We start from the raw sequence: 22,259 nt of genomic DNA on the forward strand, positions 1-22,259 counted from the left end.
CAGCCCCTCCCCAACTACGTCTGCGCTGCAGCTCCCAGCACGCAAGGCTGGCGTGAATCCTGGCCCAGGGCCTGTGTCCCCATAAAGCTGAGGCTTCCCCCCCCCTCCCTGGGAGGCCCCATAAGGCAGTGAAACGCACCTCACTGGACCTCCAGTTTTGAGGCCAGACCCCAAGCTGCAGCCCCGCCGCAGGCCTTGATGTAGGTAGGGTTCTGCCCACCAGGAACCACTGCTGGGACTGGCGCCTGTGAGGCCAGGGCCACAACCCCCAAGTCTCCATCCATCCCTTCCTAACTTCCCGAGGCACCACTTCCCCAAGCCTCAGGCCAGCCGTCTGCGGTCTTGTAGGCTTCTGCTTGTGGGTCTAGACCTCCAGGTATGATGTGGGCTGAGCTCAGGCAGAATCACGGCAGCTGTGTTGGACCCAGGGGAACTTTAGAAGGAGGGCTGGGTCTGGAATAGAGAAAATAAAGGCTCTTTCCAAGGTGGGCAGTTAATCGTGTGACTGTGGAGTCCCCCTGTCTTGGGGAGGGGTTGGATGATAAGACAACAGAGTCCTCCCAGCACTCAGGTCCTTTGGCACTCTCTCGGGCCACCTCACTGGGTGTTGGGGAGGCAGTGGGGGCCGGGCTCACAGCTCAGAGATGAGAGAGGACACCCATGCACATCCATGGGCTCCAGCACCCACTTGGTCCCCAAGCCTCACCAGCCCCTTCCTCAGGAAGTGTGTTACAGGAATTAACCAACGAGGCACAAGACGTGCTCAGAGAAGGACCAACCCTGGCTGTAGGAAGAAATCCACATTCCTATCAGGGTGCGGGATAGGGAGCCTGGGGATATGAGACAGGAAGACAAGGAGGCTTGTTCCCCACAAAGAGGGGGAGGTAGTTTGTGGGGTCAGCCTCCATGTTTCATTCCACCTCAGAGAGAGTGCAGAGGGGTGTGTGTGTGCATACATGTGTTTTTGCATGTGCACATGTGTGTTGCGTGTGCATGTGTGTTTCACGGAGGGGGCCGGCTCCCCAGCTTTGGCACATGGCTTCCGGTTGGCTTGGCTGTCCCTGACCTGCAGGGGGTCTGCCCCTCCTGTCCTCTGGGACCAGCCTTGTTGAATTAGGGTCTCCAGAGAGCTGTGCTGCCTCTTCCTTCCTGCAGCCTTGGTTCTCAGCCTGGTGCACCCAGGGACTGGAAGCTCTGTAGGGGCCGGGCAGCCTGGGCCCTGGGGAAGGGGTGGAAGGGGTGGTTTCTGGCCTGGAGGGAGGAACTGGCCTCAGTCCTGCCCATCCAGCTGCCTCACACATGCCTCAGGCCTCACATCTTCAGTCTTGATTTTGCTCTTCCCTCATTGTTCTGTGGCCCTGACGTTTTTCTTACTTTTCCTGCTTCTTCCCCACTGATTTGTTGATTTGCTCTCAGACACCTGTTTTGGGTTTTCCAAGGACTGCTTGTCTGTGGAGTTCTCGTCACAAGAGCTCTGTTCTGTCCTGTCCTGTCTGACCCTCCATGCCCCCTTCATTTAACAACAGTGCCGCCAGATTAGAGCTCACTCAGCCTCCACATGCTTCCTCATTTGATCTTCCCAGAATCCAGGGGTCACTGGCAGGGGTGGTTTTGCCAGCCCCTCTGGCTCTAGTGGCCAGGCCCATCCATCACATGTCCCACTCACTGCAGCGCCCAGTGAACATGGACAGAAAGGAAAGGGACAAGAGAGTGCCCAAGACAGTCACCTCAGGAAGTGTTGGTGGCCAGGCGCAGTGTGGTGAGTTTACCAGGAAGGGGCTGTGGATGGCCAGGCAGCTCCTCTGATGCCGCCCTCCCCCGTGGGCCTCCATGGCCACCCTAGACAAGTGGTGTGGGCGGGACAGCCATGGGGAATCCTGGAGGCCAGCTCTTCTTGTCCAGCTGGGACAGGGTGAGGGGCCCTTTGTTTGTAAGGAAGCGGCTATCCCACAGTGACCAGCTTTAAGGAGGACCAACTCTAAGGCAATAATCCAGGGGCTTAGCACAGCTGCTTTGTCGTGAGAGTAAAAGTTCATTAGATTCCTTATCAGAGTGATTTGCCATGAATTTGACAGGATTAAAATGGCACCACATACTTATGGGTCCACAGTTATTTCCTGGTCACACGGCAGCCCTGGCAGGGGGTCCCCTGGCAGATGGCTCTTTCCTGCAAGTCATTCAGAGACCAGGTGTGCCTTCCAGCCTGTGGCCCTGCCTTCACCTAGGGCCATGCCACCTGTAGCCAGGTGACAAGGGAAGAAGAGCATGGTGGGGGCTTGGCTGGCTCTCCTGAGGGAGAGAGGGAGAGCCAGGGCCTGTGTACCTGCTCTGGAGGAGAGTGGACTTTGGTGGAGAAACCCTAAAACTGTTCATGAGGAGAAGCGCTGAATAATGTTCTGTGTGTAAATGTGACTTTAGTTACAAACATTTGACTATCTGCTATTTAACCATCGGCAGATTGGTCAAAACTAACAACCTAACGTGGTATTTTGCTTCACACATCGAAACTCACGTCTTGCGTGAGGAACTACAAAGTGCTGGAGTCGGTACTGGGACAGCAGACACGAGTGTGTAGGGTGGACGACGCTCCCCCGTGACCTTTTACACTGCTCTGTTACCGAGGCCTGACATTCCACAGAGCACTGCAAGGTTTTCTGAAGACTGGTTCAAAGCTGGGTCCAGACACCTCTGTCCAGGACAAAGAGGCAGGGCCTCCCAAGCCTCAGGAGGACCTTGTGGGAGGGCCTGACTCTGTAGAGGGCTCAGCCTGCAGCCCTTCCCATGAAGCAGCGCGCTGTGGGGACAGCCTGTGAGGTCGCCACTCTGGACCCCTTAGTCTGTGCTCTTTGGAAAGGCCCTCTCCAGCCTGAGGGAGCTCCCTGACCTTGTGCAGGAAGTATCAGGTTAGGAAACTTCAAACTCACCTCCGTGACAGAGCCAGGCTCCCTCCTCATGCCTGGTGGGGGTGCCACAAGGTTGGGCCACTCACCCTGGGGTGCTTTGTCTGAAGCCCACAGACAGCCTTGGTTGAGTGAAGAGAGGCTTTAGGGCAGAAAGAAAAGTGCAGATCAGGAGTGAAAAGGGAGCTGGGCAGGTTGGTCTCCGACTGGGGTAAAGAGGGGAAAATGTGCCAGCAAAGCGCAGAGGGCCAACAGCAGACATAGGTCTTGCAGGGCCAGCAGCCCCAGCCCGCGTCTGCCGGGCCTCCTGGGCCCCGACTGCAGAGGGTGCAGCAGTGAGGGGACACTGGTGTCAGGAACGCGGTGTCTCCTGGAAGCTGTGGCTCAGCGTGCATTCTCTGCCCACTTGGCCAGATTCTTTCCTTCAGGGCACAGAAGGGCCTTTGCTTTCAAGCCCTGAGGCCCTGGGAGCTCCAGTCTCCTTGCTGTGGCTGTACCTGAGGCCCTGGAAACAGGGACCGGGGAGAAGAGCAGTGGGGGAACCGGGAGGAGGCTGAGCCCTCAGGCCTGCCTGCAACTGTGGGCACAGGTCACAGGGAGATACCCGATCAAAGAGGCTCCATCCTGCCTGCCCCACACAGGCCACCCATGGATTTCAGCTGTCCTCAGGAATCCCGGGGAAAGGTGGCTCTTTCTGTCTCTTTGGAACCAAGGTTTCCAGAGTGGAAACAGTCAAGAGTTCAAGAGGGGACATTTTGAAAAGCATTCATGGGAGAGAATTGCCTCCAGCATTACTGCTTTCGGCTCCCAAACAATGTGGGGTTTTTAAATTTTTTTTTTAATTTTAAGATTTCTTTTTATTTTTTAATTTTCAAAACTAAAAAAAATCCTTAATTAATTTTTTCTTTTACTGAACAATGTGGTTTAATGATATTTGTTAACTCATCTTTCATGAATAAAATGGTCGGATTGTAGGAACGCTCAACTCACTGTGCTGACGCTATGTTTTAGTTCACAGAGGCAGACTGAGTTGTCAAGGTAGGTTTCATAAATAACCTCATGGAAATTCTCAGACATCAGCAGGGCAGGTGTCGGTAAGCTCAGGGTGGGGCCCTGGAGTCTGGCGGCAGGAGGGACCCCGCGGGGGGTTGTCGGAAGGAGGCAGGAGGCGGGGGGGGGGGGGGGGGGGGGCGGTGCTCAGCACAGCCTCATACCCAGCTGAGGGTCAGGGTCAAAGGTGGGACTCCAGCCCCTCAGCAGAGCAGGAGGCGGGAATGGGTTAGGTGGCTCTGGCCCGAGGGCCTCTCTGCAGCTTCGGGCTGAGGGCAGTGGTCAATCTGAAGGTCTGCTGGGTCCAGCGCAGGAGCTATGGCCACAGGTGGCAGCCAAGCACTTGAACTGGAGCTCCTTCAAATGGAGAGGAAGAGCAGACCTGACTCCATACTGGGTCTGTTTCTTTCACTTTAACCTTTACATCCCAAGGCTTTTGCTGCGTGTTAATCGCTAAAGGGATGCTGCCTATAGATTAAAGAGTGTGCCTAATGGCGCACCCCCAGGAACCCTGCCTCCCACACTTGAGCCTGAAGCTAAAATACCTTTTCTGAGCTCACAGGAATATTTTGGCCAGGCCTACATTTGAATGTCTTCAAGAACAAAGACTTTAACACATCGCCTCCAGGGTCTGGCAGGCACCAGAAATTTGCAATAACTTTCAACCTTAAGCTCCCACTCTTTGCAGCACAAAACAAACTCACATCCACACCTGGGCAAGATGGTTAGTCCGCCACCTTCTCAGTCCCCTGGCTTTCCAAATAGAAGTGCTATTCCTTGCCTCAACACTTGCCTCTCTTGTGCAGCAAGCAGTACAAGCTTGGATTCGGTGACAAGCATGAGGAACACATAAATTTCCAAGACCAATGCAGAATAAACAAAACATCTCAGTAATTTCTCTATTGTATACATGCAGCCATAGCACTTCGGCTATATTGAGATACATAAAATATGGTATTGAAATACACTTCATCTGTTTAGGTTTATCTCTTTTTACCTTTTTAAATGCAGCTAGCAGAGACTTTCAGACGGCAGCCATGGTTCCCATTCCCCTTCTAGACCCTCGCCAGGGGTGGAGAGCCTGGCTCCCCTCAGCAGGAGTTTGTCACGGTTGCAGGCTTTGAGCTAAGCTGTTCCTGGTTACTGGGATCTTGTGCAGTGTATAGGACAGTGTTGATCATTGTGGTGGGTGACAGAAATTGACTGGGGCCGCCCACCAGAAACTGCTGGCTGCCACGGAAGAGGAATGTGACCCTAACAGCTACCTTCCCCACCCAATCCTGCAGTGAGGACACCAAGCAGGGTCCTCTTGGCTTTGTCTGCCCCATGGGGCTTCTGGTACCTTTTTCCATTCTGATGACCATCTTCCTGGAGCAGCTGCTTTACCTGATAAGGAACTCACAACAATATTGTCATGCTAAAGGAATTACACTGTAGCTGTGTCCTGGGTTTAAAGCCAGGTTTCTGTGGAATCAAGCATCATCACTCTTGGAGCTCTGCAGTTGGTTTGTGGGGGCATCACTGGCAGGTCATCCCCAGCATGTTCCTGACTTCGCTCTGCAGCCAGCCCTTCATCTCTCCTGGCCCTAACCACACCCCCTCCCCTATAGGTTCTAGTGATTCGGGGACAGGGACGGGTGCTGCCCTCCTGGAGCAAAGCCCTATTGGGGAAGGCAGATGTTAGCCAGACAGCTGACAACAGCAGCAGCTGCAGCCTTTGGGAGGGACCCAGCAGTTTGCAGAGGGAGGGATTAAGCTAAGATCTGCAGATGAGCAGGAGTTGGGGTAGGGGTGGTGGGGACAGAGCATTCCAAATGGTGGGAACAGCATGGAGAACAGCATGTGTGAGTCCCTGTGGGCACAGCTGGTCTGTAGGCTCTGTGTGCCCCTCCCAGTCACACTCCACCCAAGGCAGCTCAGACCTGACTCCAGAGCAGTCAACAAACTTCTGTAGCAGCTGATGTCAGGCCTCAGAGCCCTGCAGTGTTCTTAAAGCCCAGCCCAGCCTGGGCCTGCAGCATCTGAGCCCATAGCATGCTTTGTGTTTACATGGGTCCTTCCTGTCCTCCAAGGCAAGTATCCCTGTGTGCTGAGACACACAGAAGGCCCTGCTCTGAAATAACGCCCATTCCAGGGAGGGGGAATATGTCCATTTGTGCTCTGCTGCACTGATGGAACAGTTGTGAGCAGACTCTCCCGCGTGGCCCACTGAGTGCCCTAGAGGGGACAGTAGCTGTGCAGGGTTACAGCAGGTAGATTTCATAATACTTGGTTTTGACTGTTTCTGAACTGAAACAATTTTAGTTTATATGCTGCGTGATGTTCTGCTAGTGATGGATGGTGTAGCTCCCATTTGTTTCTTGGAAGAATTAGCAAATTAACATGGTAGAAACTTCTAACATGTTTAAAAAAATTTTTTTGCAATTACATTAGAGTTTTAATCTTTATTGAAATTTGAAATGCCAATACTTTGAGACAAATACATTAAACATCAAAGCAAAACTTTTAAACAAATGCAGCTCTTTTCTTGTTGTGCTTGAGTAAAACTTTCAGCTGCTTCAGACAGGCACCTGTGGATCGTCTTTGTTTTCCTACTTTGTCCACAGTGAGCAGATGTTTAAGTGCTTTTGGAAAAGCTCAGTCAGGGAACCAGGACATGGGGATTTCCCCTCAGGCTATGTGGACGGGGCTGCCAGGGACACAAACCCTCTCAGCGAATCAACAGCGCCCAGTGTGCGTGGTGACCTACGAACAGGGTCGGCGGCCAGTACCTTGTCACCAGCAGGGCAGACAGAGCGAAAGCCTGGCCTTGGGTCCAAGGAGACTGCGTCTCTCTGCTGCTGTCCCTCAGCTGCTCTTGATGTTTGGTGACTGCGGACATATTTGCTGTGATCTATTGAAACAACAAAGGCCTGAAATAACATGAAGTGAACTTGCCAGTTTTTACATGTGAGGTCTGTGAAACAAAAATTATGAAAAGTTAAAATATTCCACAAACAAGTAAATGAAGAAGCGCAGAGTTCGCAACAAATTCGGGGCACTGAGCATGCTCAAAACGTCTCTTTATTTAAGACTTCTAAATGAACAAAGAACAGAACCTTGAAGTTCAAAAAGTACAAGCTAACAGCAGCTGTGGCCCACAGCCCGCCAGGGTCGTGACTTTTGGTGACAGAGCCTCATAGTCCTCTCAGCAGGGGAGTCCTGTCCCATTTCCAGACACTTCCTATTCCTGCCACTGACAGCCAACAGACAGCCCAGGTCACCCCCCAGGACCAGCCAGAGCCAACAGGACAGCTCAGGTCACCCCCGGGACCACCCAGGGCCAACGGGACAGCTCAGGTCACTCCCGGGACCACCCAGGGCCAACAGACAGCCCAGGTCACCCCCGGGACCACCCAGGGCCAACGGGACAGCTCAGGTCACCCCCGGGACCACCCAGGGCCAATGGGACAGCTCAGGTCACCCCTGGGACCACCCAGGGCCACACTGGCTGTGTCTCCAGCCCCCTCACCCACACACCCCTCGCCAGTTCTGGGGCACACTAGCTCTTTGTGGTCTCAGAGCACACTGTGTTCATCCTGCCTAGAGGCCACCCTGCCTGCTGTTCCCTCTGTGAGGTGGGCTGACCTCTGACCTCTGGGCAGTGAGCCCCTTTCCCCTTTCATCATCTACAGCTGAACCTTGGCCTACTCCCGCTATCTTTCTTCCTCGTGGCGCCCCTCACAGCTTGTTTTGTCTTTTCATTGGCTGAGGCCTCTCTTCCCAGGGTACCGGGGGCCTCTGAGGGCAGGGCTTGCATCTGCCCCTGTGAAGCTCAGAGTCCCGAGCGCAGCAGGTGCCCAGGAGGAGTTACTGGGCCCACAAATGCCTCCTTCATCTCCTTGCTGCTTCCCTAGAAGGTAGACCTCACGGCCACCCTGGGTCGGAGGTTAACAAATGAGCTGCATCCACACCCACTCCACAGACACAGTTCCCTCTGTGCGCAGCCGTCTCACAGGACAGATGGGGCAAGCAGGGAAGGAGGCTGGGCGCAAGGCAGGTGAGTGTGAGCGAGCCCGCAGGGGAAGGGTGGAACCAGGATGGGGCTGGCCGACCACCAAGGTTTGCCGAGGCCCTCCCAGTACCCAGCTCTGCCCAGTGCAGCAGCTGCTCCATGGGGTGCACCCAGGCCTGCCCGCAAGGGCTGCCCTCTGGCCTGTGAGTGGAACTGCCTTGCAGTGAGTCTCCACCACACTCTCTAGGTGTGCAGCCCCGTCAAGGGGCTCCCTGAGCAGGAGGCCTGTGTGGATGGGGGCGGCATAGGCTGCTCCTAATGGAATTCTCATTTGATTCACACTCCATCCATCCTCGGCCTCCCCAAGACACCCACCTGTTTGTTTCGCATGTAATTGTTGTCTGCAGCCAGGACATTTCCCAAGATAATCTCTGATTACAACTTCAAGTGAAAGCAGAGCAAATGCAGAGTAGAATAGAAATTTAAATTTGAAAAGCAATGTGAACCATAAGCCCAGCCCTTGGCAGCTCCCATAGTAGAAACCCCAGACAGTGCACATTGCAACAAGCCTGGTGGTTCCTCATGCAACATCCCACTCAGAGAAAAGGCATCCAGGCCCCAGGTCCCCACAGCCAGATCTGAGCAGACACACAGGGTGCTCCTGGAATAAAACCTGTGTGTCACCTCGCACAGGGCTTTACACTTTAACAGCACGAGAAGTGACGGTAGCAGTCCAGAGCAAGGGGCATTTCTAGGGTTTTTACCTAAACGACACCATGCTGTTCTGGTCCCTTTGTAACTTGCTGTCCTTTCACTCAGCACCGCTTCTGAGGCTTCTCTGTATTCATTCACTTTACGTGCCACTCTCCTTTGCATAAAGGTCACAATTCATATTTTCACCCTCATGTTGATACGCCTGGGGTGTCTCTGAGCTGAGTTCTTTCAGCGCCGTGGGGAGGACTTCAAGCCTCCGCTGCCCAGCGCAGGCGCTCCACTCAGGTGTGTGCCCAGACGCGGTCTGCTGACCAGGAATTCACTGCGTATCCACCAACACTGGGCAAGCACCAAACACTTAGGATGTTTAAACCTCAGTATAGAAAAATATTAAGTATTTTAGCTTTGTGTTACATTTTAGAAAAAACATTTTTAACTTTAAATATTTTAGGCCTTAAGCATTTTGCTAAACGACGGGTATACGATGAGAGCTTGTTCACGCTTGCACTAGAAAGACTGAACATCTTTTGTTTATTGAACATCAGGGTTTAGTAAGAGTTTCAAAACTGACCTTTTGAAATACCAATTTACGACCTGCCTGAGTTCCCATTAGTCTGTCTTTCTTATTGTAAGCTTTTAGGCGCTCTTTATATATTCTGGATTCTGACCATTAGTTGTCCACAAGAGGTCCAAACATCTCCCATTTTGTGGGTCATTTTTAAATTTATCACCCAGAAGTATGAAACTTTAATGCAGTCAGATGTATCAATCATTTTATTCATAGACTGTGCCTTGTGCATCTCATTTATTAAATACTTCCCTATCCCAACTTTCTAATGATCTTCTTTTCTAAGTTTTTGTTTGTCATATTTAGTTCTTCACTCTATTTGCAATTTATTTCTACTGAGGTGAAATTTATGTAACATTCACCATCTTAAAGTGCATAGTCCAGGGGCATTTAGTACATTCAGAATGTCGTGGAACTATCCCCACTACCTGGTTCCAGAGTGCTTTCATCTCTAGAAAAGGAAACCTTCTATTTAGCAATCATTACCATTTCAGCTCCTACTCCCAGCCCCTAGCAAACAATCATTTGCTTTCTGTCCCTGTGGATTGATCTACTTTACGTATTTCATAGATAGAATCATACGATGTGTGGCCTTTTGAATCTGCTTCTTTGAGTTAGCAAAATTTTTTTCAAGGCTCGTCCATGTTGTAGGGTGCATTAGAATTTTACTCCCACCTATGGATGAATGATACTCCATTGTATCATTCATGGACCATATTTTGTTCATCTGTTCATCTGTAGATGGACTTTGGATTTTTTCCACCTTTTGGCTATTGTGAGCAGTGTTACTATGAACATTTGTGTACGGGTTTTCATGTGACCTTACATTTCCATTTCTCTTAAGCGTGTACCTAGGAATGGAATTGCTGGGTTACATACTGACTCTATGTTTAACTTTTTGAGGAAATACCAAACTGTTTTCCACAGAGGCTGAACCACTTCACATTCTCAAGAGCAGTATACAAGGATTCCAATTTCTCCATCTCCTCACCTACATTTACTACCTCTGTAAGTCATCCCAGTGGATGTGAAGTGGGGTCTCATCACGGTTTTGATTTACATTTCCCTAGTGATTGGTGATGCTGAACATCTTGTCATGTACCTGTTGACTGTCTGTATATTTTCCTTGGGGAAATGTCTAAGTCCTTTGCACATTGTAAATGGGTCATTTGTCCCTGTTGTTTCTAGGAGTTCTTTCTATATTCTGGATGTCAATCCCTTACTGAATATATGATTCACAAATATTTTCTCCCATTCTATGAGTCGTTTTTTCATTTTCTTGACAGTGTCTTTTGAAGCACAAAAGTTCTTAATTTGGATGAAGTCCAGTTTATATATATATTTTTTTTCTTCTGTTGTTTGTGCTTTTGGTATCATATTTAATAAACCACTACCAAATTCAAGGCTGTTCAGATTTATCTCTGTTTTCTTCTAAGAATTTTGTATCTTTACACTTAGGTTTTAGACCCTTTTTTAATTAATTTTTTGTATATGGTATGAGATAAAGGTCCACCTTTATTCTTTTGCACGTTGATATCCAGTTTCCCCAGTATCAATTGTTGAAAAGACTGTCCTTTCCCCACTAAATAGTCTTGGATCCCTTGTTGAAAATTATTAGACTATATATGTGATGGTTTATTTCTAGGATCTCTATTCTGTTCCATTGGGGTATGTCTGACCTTATGCCAGTATCATACTGTTTTAATTGCTGTAGCTTTGTAGCAAGTTTCAAATTCAGGTTCTGTGAGTCCTCCAACTTTGTTCTTTTTCAAGATTGTTGTTGCTATCAGTGGCCATTTCCAAGTGGATCTGAGGATCAGCTTTTCAATTTCTGTGAAAAAGGCTGTTGGAATTTTTATAGGCGCTGTCTTGAATCTGTAGATCATTTTGGGTGGTACTGACATCTTGACAATGTGAAGTCTTCCTATACATAAACACCTGATGTCTTCCCATTTATTCAGGTTATCTTTAACTTCTTTCAGCAATGCTTTGCAGTTTTCAACATGCAAATCTTTCACCTCCTTGGTTAGATATATTCCTAAGTATTTCATTCTTTTAGATGCTATGTTATACATGGAATTACTTTCTTAATTTCTCTTTTGGATTGTTCATTGCTGGTGTATAGAAACGTGCCCACACTTAGAGGTCATGAGAATAGATGAGCCTCCTTCTCAAACTCTTCCAAAAAATTGAAGAGGAGAGAATACTTCCCTACTCATTCTCTGAGGCCAGCATTACCCTAATATCAAGGCCAGATAAGACATCACAAGAGAAGAAAATTATAGACCAAGATCCCTGATGAATAAAGATGCAAAAAATCCTCATCAAAATTTTAGCAAACAGAATCCAATAGCATACTGGAAAGATTATTCACCACGAACAGTGAAATTTATCACAGGAATACAAGGGCAGTCCAACATAAGAAAATCAGTTAATGTAGTACATCACATTAACAGAACAAAGGGAAAAAAACATGATCATCTCAACTGATACAGAAAACGTATTTTTAAAATTTCAATACCCTTCATGACAAGAGCTCTCAGAAAACTAGGATTAGAGAGAAAAATTATTCAACAGGTTAAAAAATATTTATGGAAAACCCACAGTTAACATCATACACAATGGTAAAAGACTGAAAGCTCTCTCCTAAAGATCAGGGATCAGCCAAGGATGCATTTTGCTTCTTCTAGTCAACATTGTACTGGAACTTCTAGCCAGAGCCATTACAGACACAAAAAGAAATAAAAGACATTCAAATTGGAAAGTAAGACGTAAAACTATCTCTATTCACAGTGACATGATCCTATATACAGAAAATGCCAAAGAATCCACACACACACACACACACACACACAAAAGGTTACTAGAGCTAATAGATAATTGAGCAAAGTTGCAGGATACAAAACTAACACACACAAATCAGCTGTGTTTCTATATACCAGCAATGAACAATCCAAAAAAGAAATTAAGTAATTCCGTGTATAACATAGCATCTAAAATAATGCAATACTTAGGGATATATCTGATCAAGGAGGTGAAAGACTTGTATGCTGAAAACTGCAAAACATTTGCTGAAAGAAATTAATTTCTAACCCTAACCCTAACCGTGGTGCCTCTTCCCTTCTGTCTGCACATTCAGTTCCCTCATCTCTAGACACACCTACGTGTGGATGCTTCCAGGCCGATATTTCCTGACTTCCTCTCGGTGCCAAGCTCTCACAGCAATCCAACCACTCAACATGTCTAACAGCATCTCAGCACTAATGTGTCTTCTCCCAAATCTGCTTCTCCCATCTCAGTAAATGATACCAACTTCCACCTGCTCACCAGGCCTCAAATCCCTGAATCGCTGTCTTAGTGCTGATTCCTAACTGCAGAGAGCAGAATCCACTGCAGCTAATTTAAGCAGTATGGGAAGCTATCAGGTGAGGTATGCCATCTGTGACAGGGTGGGTAACCAGGAACAGCCAGTAACATCAGCAACCTGGAAAAACTCCTGACAAGTCTATAGCATCCTTTTAGGAAAACCCCACGGCCCTGTTCCCTCCTACTCAGCGCTAGCGCTAAGGACAGGCCTTAACTGCCCAGATGAACCAAACACTTCAACCGCCAATTTGCTGAGACAGCCACCACTCCCGTGGTTCCTCCCACACCTTCGGTGGTGCATGTACGAGCACAAGCAGGCACATCTGCACCTCAGATGCAAAGGACCTGGGGCAAGTGGCTTTGCAGTTGCCAGCGTCTGCACGCAGGGAGCATGCACGGTGGCTGACAGGGGCCGAGATCAGCTAGTTCACTGCCTGCCACCTACCTCCTTGGCTTCTTTGTCCCTCACTCTCCAGACAGCTATCAGCCAGTCCTCTCAGCTCTACCTTTAAATGGATCCTGCTTCAATCATTTTTCACACCCTCTGTCATTCCCACCCTAACCAGCCCCCATCGCTCACTCGCCCCAGGATCACGGCAGTCACTTCCTGACTCACCCTGCCTCAACCAGCTGTGGTCTCCACCCTGAGCCAGGGTGAAAGGTTTGGAACATAAATCAGATAACATCACTTCCTGCCCAAAGTCTCTGCACAGTGGTTCCCCATGACACTCAAAATAAAACAAAACTCACCTCTATCACTACATATCCCTGCAGACTTTCCCATCTGGTCTCTTTCACCTGTGCCCTTGTTCACGGTGTCTTAGGTACAATGGTCTTCCCGTTGTTCCTCAAGCACACAGTTCTGTTCCTGCCCACCTCAGGGCCTCTGCACAGGTGGCTCCGTCTGCCTGGAAATCAGCTCCCTCCCAGGTCCCTGCACAGTCTTCCCTGGCTCAGCCATCTGCCTTATTCAGATGCGATTCTCTGTTCTTTGGTTTACTGTTTTGTCTCCCTCCATTGGAATGTCACACCCCCTGACAGGTGTCATACAGTGGCTGGCAGAAAGGAGGTGGTAAGTACCTTCTGAGTAAATCAAACCATTTCAACAGTCCAAGTTTGGGGGGAAATTTCTTAGGAAACATCCCTGTTTCTATGCATACACAGCAAAGGACTCAGATCCCAGGACACTGCAGCTGGAGAGCACATGCGGACTCCCCTGTGCAGGCCCGGCTTTCCTTCTGCACAGCAGAGGTACAGCATCGGTGTGCCCCAGATCTCTAGTTAAAGAGCTGCACCCTGACCAGGCGTCCAGGTCACTGGTGACTTCGCCTGCTGCCAGCCCCTGGATCCTGGACGACAAAGCCCCCGTTCTGGAGGCATGCCAACAGTCCCGAGTTGTGTCCTGGCAGGACGGCAGAGGTTCACGCAGCGCAGCATGGCTCCTGTTCCTAGAGCGTCAGGCAGGTGAGCAGGTGAGAAGGTGGGGGAGGGGCTGAGGGAGGGGCACCCAGGTACCCAGCACCGAGAGGAATCCGGGAATCCTAGCAGAGGAGCCAGGCAGAGAGCCAGCAGAGGAATTCAAAACCCAGTACTGGGCGAGGGAGCCGAACTCAGGCCGCCACCTCAGCTTCCTTCACCCTATACCTGCCGCCCTTCGGCTCCAACACGACTGAACTTCATCGCTAAGTGACTGGCCTGTTCCGCAGTGGGCGGGCTGAGTCCAGTGCCCCTGCTTCTAGTCCGGACGGCGTGCTGGATGAGACACCGGACGACGGGCGGGTGGCTCTGAGACCCCTGCTTTCCCCGCACACAGCGGGTGCTCCACGAGCCGGAGCCCCCGGCTCGGAGCTACAGGGAAGGAGCTGGCTTCCCGGGGTCGGGGAATACTTCGTTTTCGGAGGTTCTCCGCAAACCTAGGCGTTAGCGTCGCAAACCCAGAGAGAGCGCGTTCAACTCTGGCGCCCGACTCGCGAAGGAGGGGAACGTGGCCGCTCGCTCGAGGCCCAGAAGCGCCCAAGCTCTGTTTACCCCGCAGAGAGCGTCCCGTCCGGCAGGAAGAGAGGCCAGCCCATCCACACCGGCAGAAAGCGGTCCACTCCATCTACCCCAGGGGGAATCGCGTGCTGTTGTCTTCACTAGTCTGTCTACACCGGCGCACGTCAGGTATGAGTCTGCCTACACTGGGGAAAATCACGGTGCGATAGTCTTCACCAGCACAAGTCAGGGTCCGGTCCACCCCCGAGGAAATTAGGTGCAATAATACAGACACTGGTCCGAGAACAAAATGGCAGGTCTCCAGCCCCGTGAGAACAAGAGTAACTGGGAACGCCGCCCCTGTCCGGCCCCCGCCCGGCGCTGGGTGGGGGACGGAGCTCGCCCCCACCCCGCCAGGTGAGGGCGCGGCCCCGGCACCCGCCAGGCCGCGGCCCCGCGAGCCTCCTCTCCCCCAACCCGGCCGCAGCCCCGGCCGCGCCCCGGCTCCTCCTCGGGGCGGGGAGGGGGCGCGGCCCGGGAGGGTCCGCCCCGAGCCCGGCGGGCGGGCGGCCTCGCGGCTCTGTCCTCCCCGCGGCCGGGACAAAGGCGGCGCCACCATGGCTCTCCGCGCGGTGCTCGGCCGAGGCGACCGGGGCTCTGGCGCCCAGGTAGGGACCCCGGGGACGCGGGAGGGTCCCGGGGACGCGGCGGCTGGAGCGGGAGGGCGCTTGCGCTGTCGGTCACTTAAACGAAGGTGTAGCAAACTTTTCGCTTAACCTCATGAATATTTATGAGAGAAATACGCTTGTCAAGACAGATTTGCATTGCTGGAGTTTGAAAGGGGTGCAGGGGGAGGGGCTGTAGGACAAAAAGAGGCCTGTGAAATTGTCGCCGACAAGGAGAATGTTCCTAAGTTGTTCATTACCTCAAAACTGGTAGGGCAAACCAATGAACTTTGTGCACGAAGACAACGAATTTTACTTAAAAAATACCAGGGTAGGCTTTTATACTGGAACAGCCGCTGATTTAGACAACCGACCCTGCCTGGTAAACAAGGCCCTCCGTCCAGGTTCGGCAGAGTGTGGCGGGAGCGGTTTCCTACTTCACCTGATCTGCAAAAAGCGTGTTGGGCGCGTCTTTCCCTTTTTCCTGTGAAACGGGATCACAGAACAGTTTGGTACAGTAATTACACTCTCTTCTGTTACCCAACAGCACTTTCACTTAAGAAGTTTAGCTGGTGCTTTCGGGTGTCTAATTAAGACTTAAAACATATAATTAAAAAATTAAGTTAAACATAACTGAAACTGCATAATTTACAGTGAGTGTCAAGTGAGCCTTGCTGCATCCTGAAGAGAGATTTCAGAGTGGGCAGAGGGGAAGTGAGGGTGGGCTTCCCCTTCTTGACCCTCCCTCGGATTCCCAGGTTCTCTGGGCCAGGAGGAACTTTAGAGACCACTATTTGCTCTCAGTGGACACGTTCAGACTTGGAGACGCTCCTGTTCACGATAGAGCCACATCCCTGTCCTGGAGGGCTGGGTTTCCCCCGCAGAGACCATGCACCCTCTTCTGAGGAGACACCCGGCTTTGATCTCACTGTTTGGTGTCCAGTCTGCAAATAGAAGGGAGGCCTGGGTTGGGTGCACAAGTGGACTGTCCAGGTGGGCCACAGAGGGCAGAGCACTGACCTTCCCAGAGGGCTGGGTACCCAGGTGCAGGTGACCTGTGGTTTCATCCTGTTAGAAGGGCCCCATGTGGGTCTAGTCTGAAATCACCTTTGTGAAAGGTAGGCCTTTATGTCTGTGGTATCTGTTAGTTCACGAGCCTGCTAGTGGTCTCACATGAATACTTTATTACTTGTAAACCATCCCAAATGCTGTGCTAATGAAATAAAGTTGGCCCTGAATTTGCCCTGAGGCTCTCTGAGATATGTGTTCACAGCTTGTATCATCCAAGCAAATACAGAAGACCCCAGATTCCCAGATCTCAGCATTTTTAATGAGAATCGTTCAAGCACAGCTCACATGCCTCCCTCCTCACAAACAGATAATGTGCCCTCTATTTGTGCTTAAACAAAAATCAAGTCACTCAGAGCCTGCTAGCCCTAACAGGAGTCTGCCACGGCAGGCTACCCATTCTGCAGATGGAGGGAGCCAGGCTTCTGCACTTGTCCTGTGGCTCCCAGCCGACAAGCAGCCTGGAAGCGGTGGCTTTCCTCTCCACACTCTGTGTCCTGAAGCAGTGGTGCCTCTGCCCAGTACTTACCCTCCTGCCCTGTAAGAATAGAGCTTCTGTGCCCTGCTCTCCGTGGGAGGGTCACTGGGGATTGCAGACTCCTTATCTGTGTCCCTCTGCCCCTGGCGGGGCCTGGCACTCAGTACACGTGCACAGGCCAGTGCTCACTGGTCCGGACAGAAGAATGAGCCCAGAGAGATGACTGGTCTGACCTTAGAGTCCAACACACTCCTGAGGGGGGAGTGAGGTGGGGGATGGAGGGGTGGGCTGTGAGGTGGTATGTCCTGTCCTCCACCTGTTGATCCTAAGAGGTGCTGGGAATCTGGGGTCCTGTGAGCAGAAGGTGTCCCTCAGTGACCATTTACCCTACAAGAGGTCCAAGAAGACAGGTGCCCGTGGAGTGGGGAAGAAGCTCCCACCCTGACCCAGATTAGAGGTGCACCCACATTCACCCTCTGTTAGCTGTCGGCCCTGGGCAGGGAGTTCAGCCTCTTGGAGGTTGTCTGTTTGTTTACAGGAAGAACCTGTGCCCCACCCACCTCTTGGAGCTACATAGGCTCTAATTTTAAAATGGATGTGTAGGTGCTTCTTGAAAGGAAACCTAGGTCGTCACTTACCTGAACGTTCCTGAGTTGAGGGCTGCCTCTGTGCTGATGTCTGGGACAACTTTCCAGGTGTCTCAGTTCACACCTGGGCCCAAGCTCTCAAAGACAGAGCTTTCAGATACTTCTAGACATCGTATAACCTTACAGAATTTTCCCCCAAAGTGAGATAATCAGGTTGTGCAAAAGATACTTTGTGGTGAATTTCTTCTATATGACATTAAAACTACGTCTGTTTCTGAGACCTGGGACAGGGATTAAATCTAATGCCAACAATGGTTTGGGACAGGAATTAATTCGAAGTTCTGCACTAGAATTGTTCAAGTCTGCCAGGTAATGAGTATGTGCACCCCCAGGAGGTGAATTCTCTTGGAGAAGTCTCACCTGCCTGCAGCTGCACAACCTGGGACCCCCAACCCTGGTAGGCTTCAGCCTCAGAAAGCCCCCTCTGCAGCATCCCCCCCCCCCCCCAGGCCCTTCCCTGCCTGGTTTCTCCAGACAGGATTTGAACCCACATCACCTTGTGCCTGACTCCTCAGTTGCCTGTCTCCCCAGGCGGCACTGGCTTTATTTCATTCCCCTGTTTCTCTGGTGCCTAGAATAGTGCACGGCACACAGTAGGTGCTCAACATGGTGACGACCCTGAAGCTCACTCTCACTCCCCCGCCCAGTGCTGGCCTCTGGGGTGGCACTGATGCACAGCTTGCCCTGTGGCCTGAGCTAGCATGATTCCTGAGACTTTTAAGAATAAAGTAGCAGCTTCAGAGGGAGTGCCAGGTTACAGCTGATTCTGGGAAACAACTTGTCCAAGTGTGATATGGAAAATAAGGCCCAGGACGCTTGCAGCAAATGGCTTGGCAAGACCTGGTGTGACATAATGCATGTGCTTTGTGTGTGGTTTTTGAGGTGGGGATGACGATGCCACAGAGCAGAGGAGAAGAAATGCCTGCATTAATTTTCTGGGACTTTATTGCCAAGTGGTTTGATAGAAATGCTCTGACCTGGAATTAGCTGCGGGCCATCAGGTGACCTTGCCTGGAGAGTGAGGAGGTTGGAATGAGTTTCTGAGAGCTCTTGGGCTCTGTCCCTGGCTAGACTGAGACATCAAGCAGTGTGGACGGAGGCAGAGGGCTCGGTGGTTGGGGATGCAGGCTATGTGGCCAGTGTGGCCTGGGATCAGTCCTGGCTCCCACACTGGGTGGGTGGGCAAGGAAGCCCCTCAACCTCACCATCCTTAGAATGGGGAAGACAATCACATTACAATGTGCTTAGGATAGTGTCTATTATTCTGTGATTCTGTGAGTCTGTGATAGAGAGGAAGAGTTTCATACAAATGGGAGATAAAAAGATTGAGTTACCATTTTTCTGTCAAATCATTTAAGGAAAGATATTTGTGAAGCTGTCTTCAAGATATGCTGATACACAAAGATATCCCCAAGGGAGAGGAATTGCAACTACGATTATGTGCTATTTTAACAATGTATTCGGGTAGTTTTTTAAAGAAATGCTTTGCACAAGTGCCAAAATCAGTATGTCATGAACTCCACTTGAGTTCAAGGGTCCCAGAACTCTCTCTATGGCTTAATCAGAAGGACGAAAGAAGACTTCATTGGAGCAAGCATTTAGCTAGCCCAGAGTACCAGGCCTGGTAACGGAGAGTGTTTAGTTCTCGGACTGATTCTTGCCTGTCCAGAGACACCAACAGTCTGTGACGGCAGCCCAGAGAGTCACGGTGACGTTGGCCTGAGCAGCCCAGCCTTGGAGACCAGTGTGACCTCTCCCAGAGCACATGTTCAAACAGGAAAAGCATGTGGAAGGCTGCTGGGGACAGCGAGCAACAACAGCAACGAATGAGGAGAGAAGTGTCATCCCGATTTCTGGAAGGGGCTGGAACTAATTTTCATTTTAATTTTAATAGGGTTAAATTCACACAACACAAATTTAGCCATTTAAAGCAAACAATTCAGTGGCATTTAATCCATTCACAATATTGTACAGCCATCACGCCTGTCTAGTTCCAGGATTCCAACACCCGAAAGCAAAACCCCACAGCCATGAAGCAGTTTCTTTCATTCCACTCTCTCCCCAGCCCCTGGAAGCACTACTGTGCTCTCTGTCTCTATGGATTTTTCTACTCTGAATATTCCATATAAATGGAATCATAAAATATGGGACCTTTTGTTGTGTTAAAATACGTGTAACATGAAATTTGCCACCTAAGCCATTTTAAGGGTACAGTTCAGTGATGTTAGATACATTCACATTGTTTTGCTACCATCACCACCATCTGTCTCCATGGCTTCTCCAAGTTGTAAATCTGAAACTCTACACCTGCTGAACAACAGCTCCTCACGCTGCCCTGCCCCCAGACCCTGGCAACCACCATTCTGCTTTCTGTCTTTATGACTGTGCTACACTAAGTGCCTCTGTGAATGGGCTCACACAGTATCTGTCGTTTTGCAACTGGGTTACTTCACTGAGCACAAGTCCTCAAGGTTCATCCACATTGCAGCATTATCAGAACTTCATTCCTTTTTGTGGCTGAATAATATTCTGTTGTACGGATGGACCACATTTGGTTTTTTCATTTATCTGTTGATGGACATTTGGACTGTTTCCATCTTTTAGGTTTTGTGAATGGTGCTGCTATGATCATGCGTTTAAAAGTTTTTGACTCTAACTTCTCCCAGCAATGTTTTGTAGGTTTCAGTGTACAAATCATTTATCTCTTTGGTTAAATGTATTTCTTGATATTTATTCTTTTTAGATGCCATTATGTAATGGAAACTATTTTCTTAATTTCATTGCTGGGGTAGAGAAACATAAGTGATTTTTGCATGTTGATCTTGTACCCTGCAACTTTGCTGAATCTACTTATTAGCTCTAGTAGCTTTCTTGTGGATTTTTCTTTGGGATTTTCTATATGTAAGATCATGTCATCTGCAAGTAGAGATAGTTTTACTTCTTCATTTCTAAATTGGGTGCCTTCAATTTTTTTTCCTTGCCTAATTACTCTGGCTAGAACTTTAAGGGCAGTGTTGCATAGCAGTGGAGAAAGTTAGCATCCTTGACTGGTTTCTAATGTTAGAGGAAAACCTTTCAGTCTTTAACCACTGAGTGTGAAGTTAGCTGTGAAGTGCCTTTTTATCATGTTGAGGAAGGTACTTTCTATTCCTAGTTTTCTGAGAGTTTTTTTTTTATCATGAATGAGTGTTGGAGTTTGTCAAATGCTTTTTCTGCATTATTTGAGATGATTATAGGATTTTTTCTCTACGTTCTATTAACATAGAATATTATTTTGATTGGTTGTTGAACTACCCTTGCATTCCTGGGATAAATCCCACTTGGTCATGGTGAATAATCCTTGTAATATGCTGTTAGATTTGGTTTCTTAGTATTTTGTTGAGGATTTGGAACAAATGTTATAACTCTGCTTTTAAATTTCATTATATTATGCAAGAATACTTTTTTCAAGTATATATATATAATTTTAATTGGAGTATAGTTAGTTTACAATGTTGTGTCAGTTTCTGTTGTACAGCATAATGCTTCAGTCATACATGAACATGTATTTATTTTCATACTCTTTTTAACCATAAGTTACCACAAGATATTGAATATAGTTCCCTGTGCTATACTGTATAAACTTGTTGTTTATCTATTTTATATATATTTGTTAGTATCTGTAAATCTCAAACTCCCAATTTATCCCTTCCCACCACCTTCCACCTGGTAACCATGTTAGTTTTCTACCTCTCTGAGTCTGTTTCTGTTTTGTAAATAAGCTCGTTTGTCATTTGTTTTTTCAGATTCCACATATAAGTGATATCTTATGGTATTTTTCTTTCTCTTTCTGGCTTCCTTCACTTAGAATGACAATCTCCAGGTCCATCCATGTTGCTGCAAATGGCATTATTTTATCATTTTTCATGGCTGAGTAGTATTCCATTGTATAAATATACCACAACTTCTTTATCTAGTCATCGGTCAATGGACATTTGGGTTATTTCCATGCCTTGGCTATTGTAAATAGTTCTGCTATGAACAATGGGGTGCATGTATCTTTTTGAATTAAGGTTCCCTCTGGATATATGCCCAGAAATGGGATTGCTGGATCATATGGTAAGTCTATTTTTAGTCTTTTGAGGAATCTCCATACTGTTTTCCATAATGGCTGCACCAAACTACATTCCCACCAGCAGTGTAGGAGGGTTCCCTTTTCTCCACACCCTCTCCAGCATTTATTGTTTGTAGACTTTTGAATGATGGCCATTCTGACAGGTGTGAGGTGATACCTCATTGTAGTTTTGATTTGCATTTCTCTGATAATTAATGATACTGAGCATTTTTTCATGTGCCTATTGGCCATTTGTATGTCTTCATTGGAGAATTGCTTGTTTAGGTCTTCTGTCCATTTTTGGATGGAGTTGTTTGTTTTTTTCTTATTAAGTTGTATGAGTTGTTTATATATTCTGGAAATTAAGCCCTTGTCAGTCTTGCAGATATTTTCTCCTGTCCCATAAGTTGTCTTTTTGTTTTGCTTATGGTTCCCTTTGCTGTGCAAGTAAAAATACATTTTAAGAATGTAAGTTTTGAAATAAGAAGTGACCTCTTTAAAAACAAATTGTTTCAAGGCTGAAACATAAAATTACTAGGAAATCTGCAGAAGTTTAAGACCAATTTTTAAGACTTCAAAATGTAGCAACTGGGAAAAAAGCCACTGGGGAAGGAGTGTTGTGAGGTGAATCCCTGTAAAATGCTTAAGCAGTGTCTAACAGGTACCAGTGCCTGTGGATCCTTGTGAGGATTCAGCAGCCTGGGTCAGGCCTTCTGCACTTGAAACACTGTCATCTGAAGGC

At 48.9% G+C, this 22,259-nt stretch overlaps 1 protein-coding gene across 7 annotated transcripts in view; it reads left to right on the forward strand.

Moving 5' to 3' along the window:
* Window positions 1-15,089: 15,089 nt before the first annotated feature.
* PLEKHG4B (pleckstrin homology and RhoGEF domain containing G4B) overlaps window positions 15,090-22,259 on the forward strand; it is a 58,525-nt gene continuing 51,355 nt past the window's right edge. For 6 of the 7 annotated variants that reach the window (XM_074355396.1, XM_074355401.1, XM_074355413.1 and 3 more), the window contains exon 1: window positions 15,090-15,234. In XM_074355396.1, the coding sequence (XP_074211497.1) occupies window positions 15,184-15,234 (51 nt within the window). In that variant the 5' untranslated portion in view covers window positions 15,090-15,183. The remainder of the gene's footprint in view (window positions 15,235-22,259) is intronic. The other variant, XM_074355409.1, reaches the window with a different exon arrangement.

The sequence above is a fragment of the Camelus bactrianus genome, chromosome 3, assembly GCF_048773025.1.
Source record: "Camelus bactrianus isolate YW-2024 breed Bactrian camel chromosome 3, ASM4877302v1, whole genome shotgun sequence".
NCBI classification, from domain to species: Eukaryota; Metazoa; Chordata; class Mammalia; order Artiodactyla; family Camelidae; genus Camelus; species Camelus bactrianus.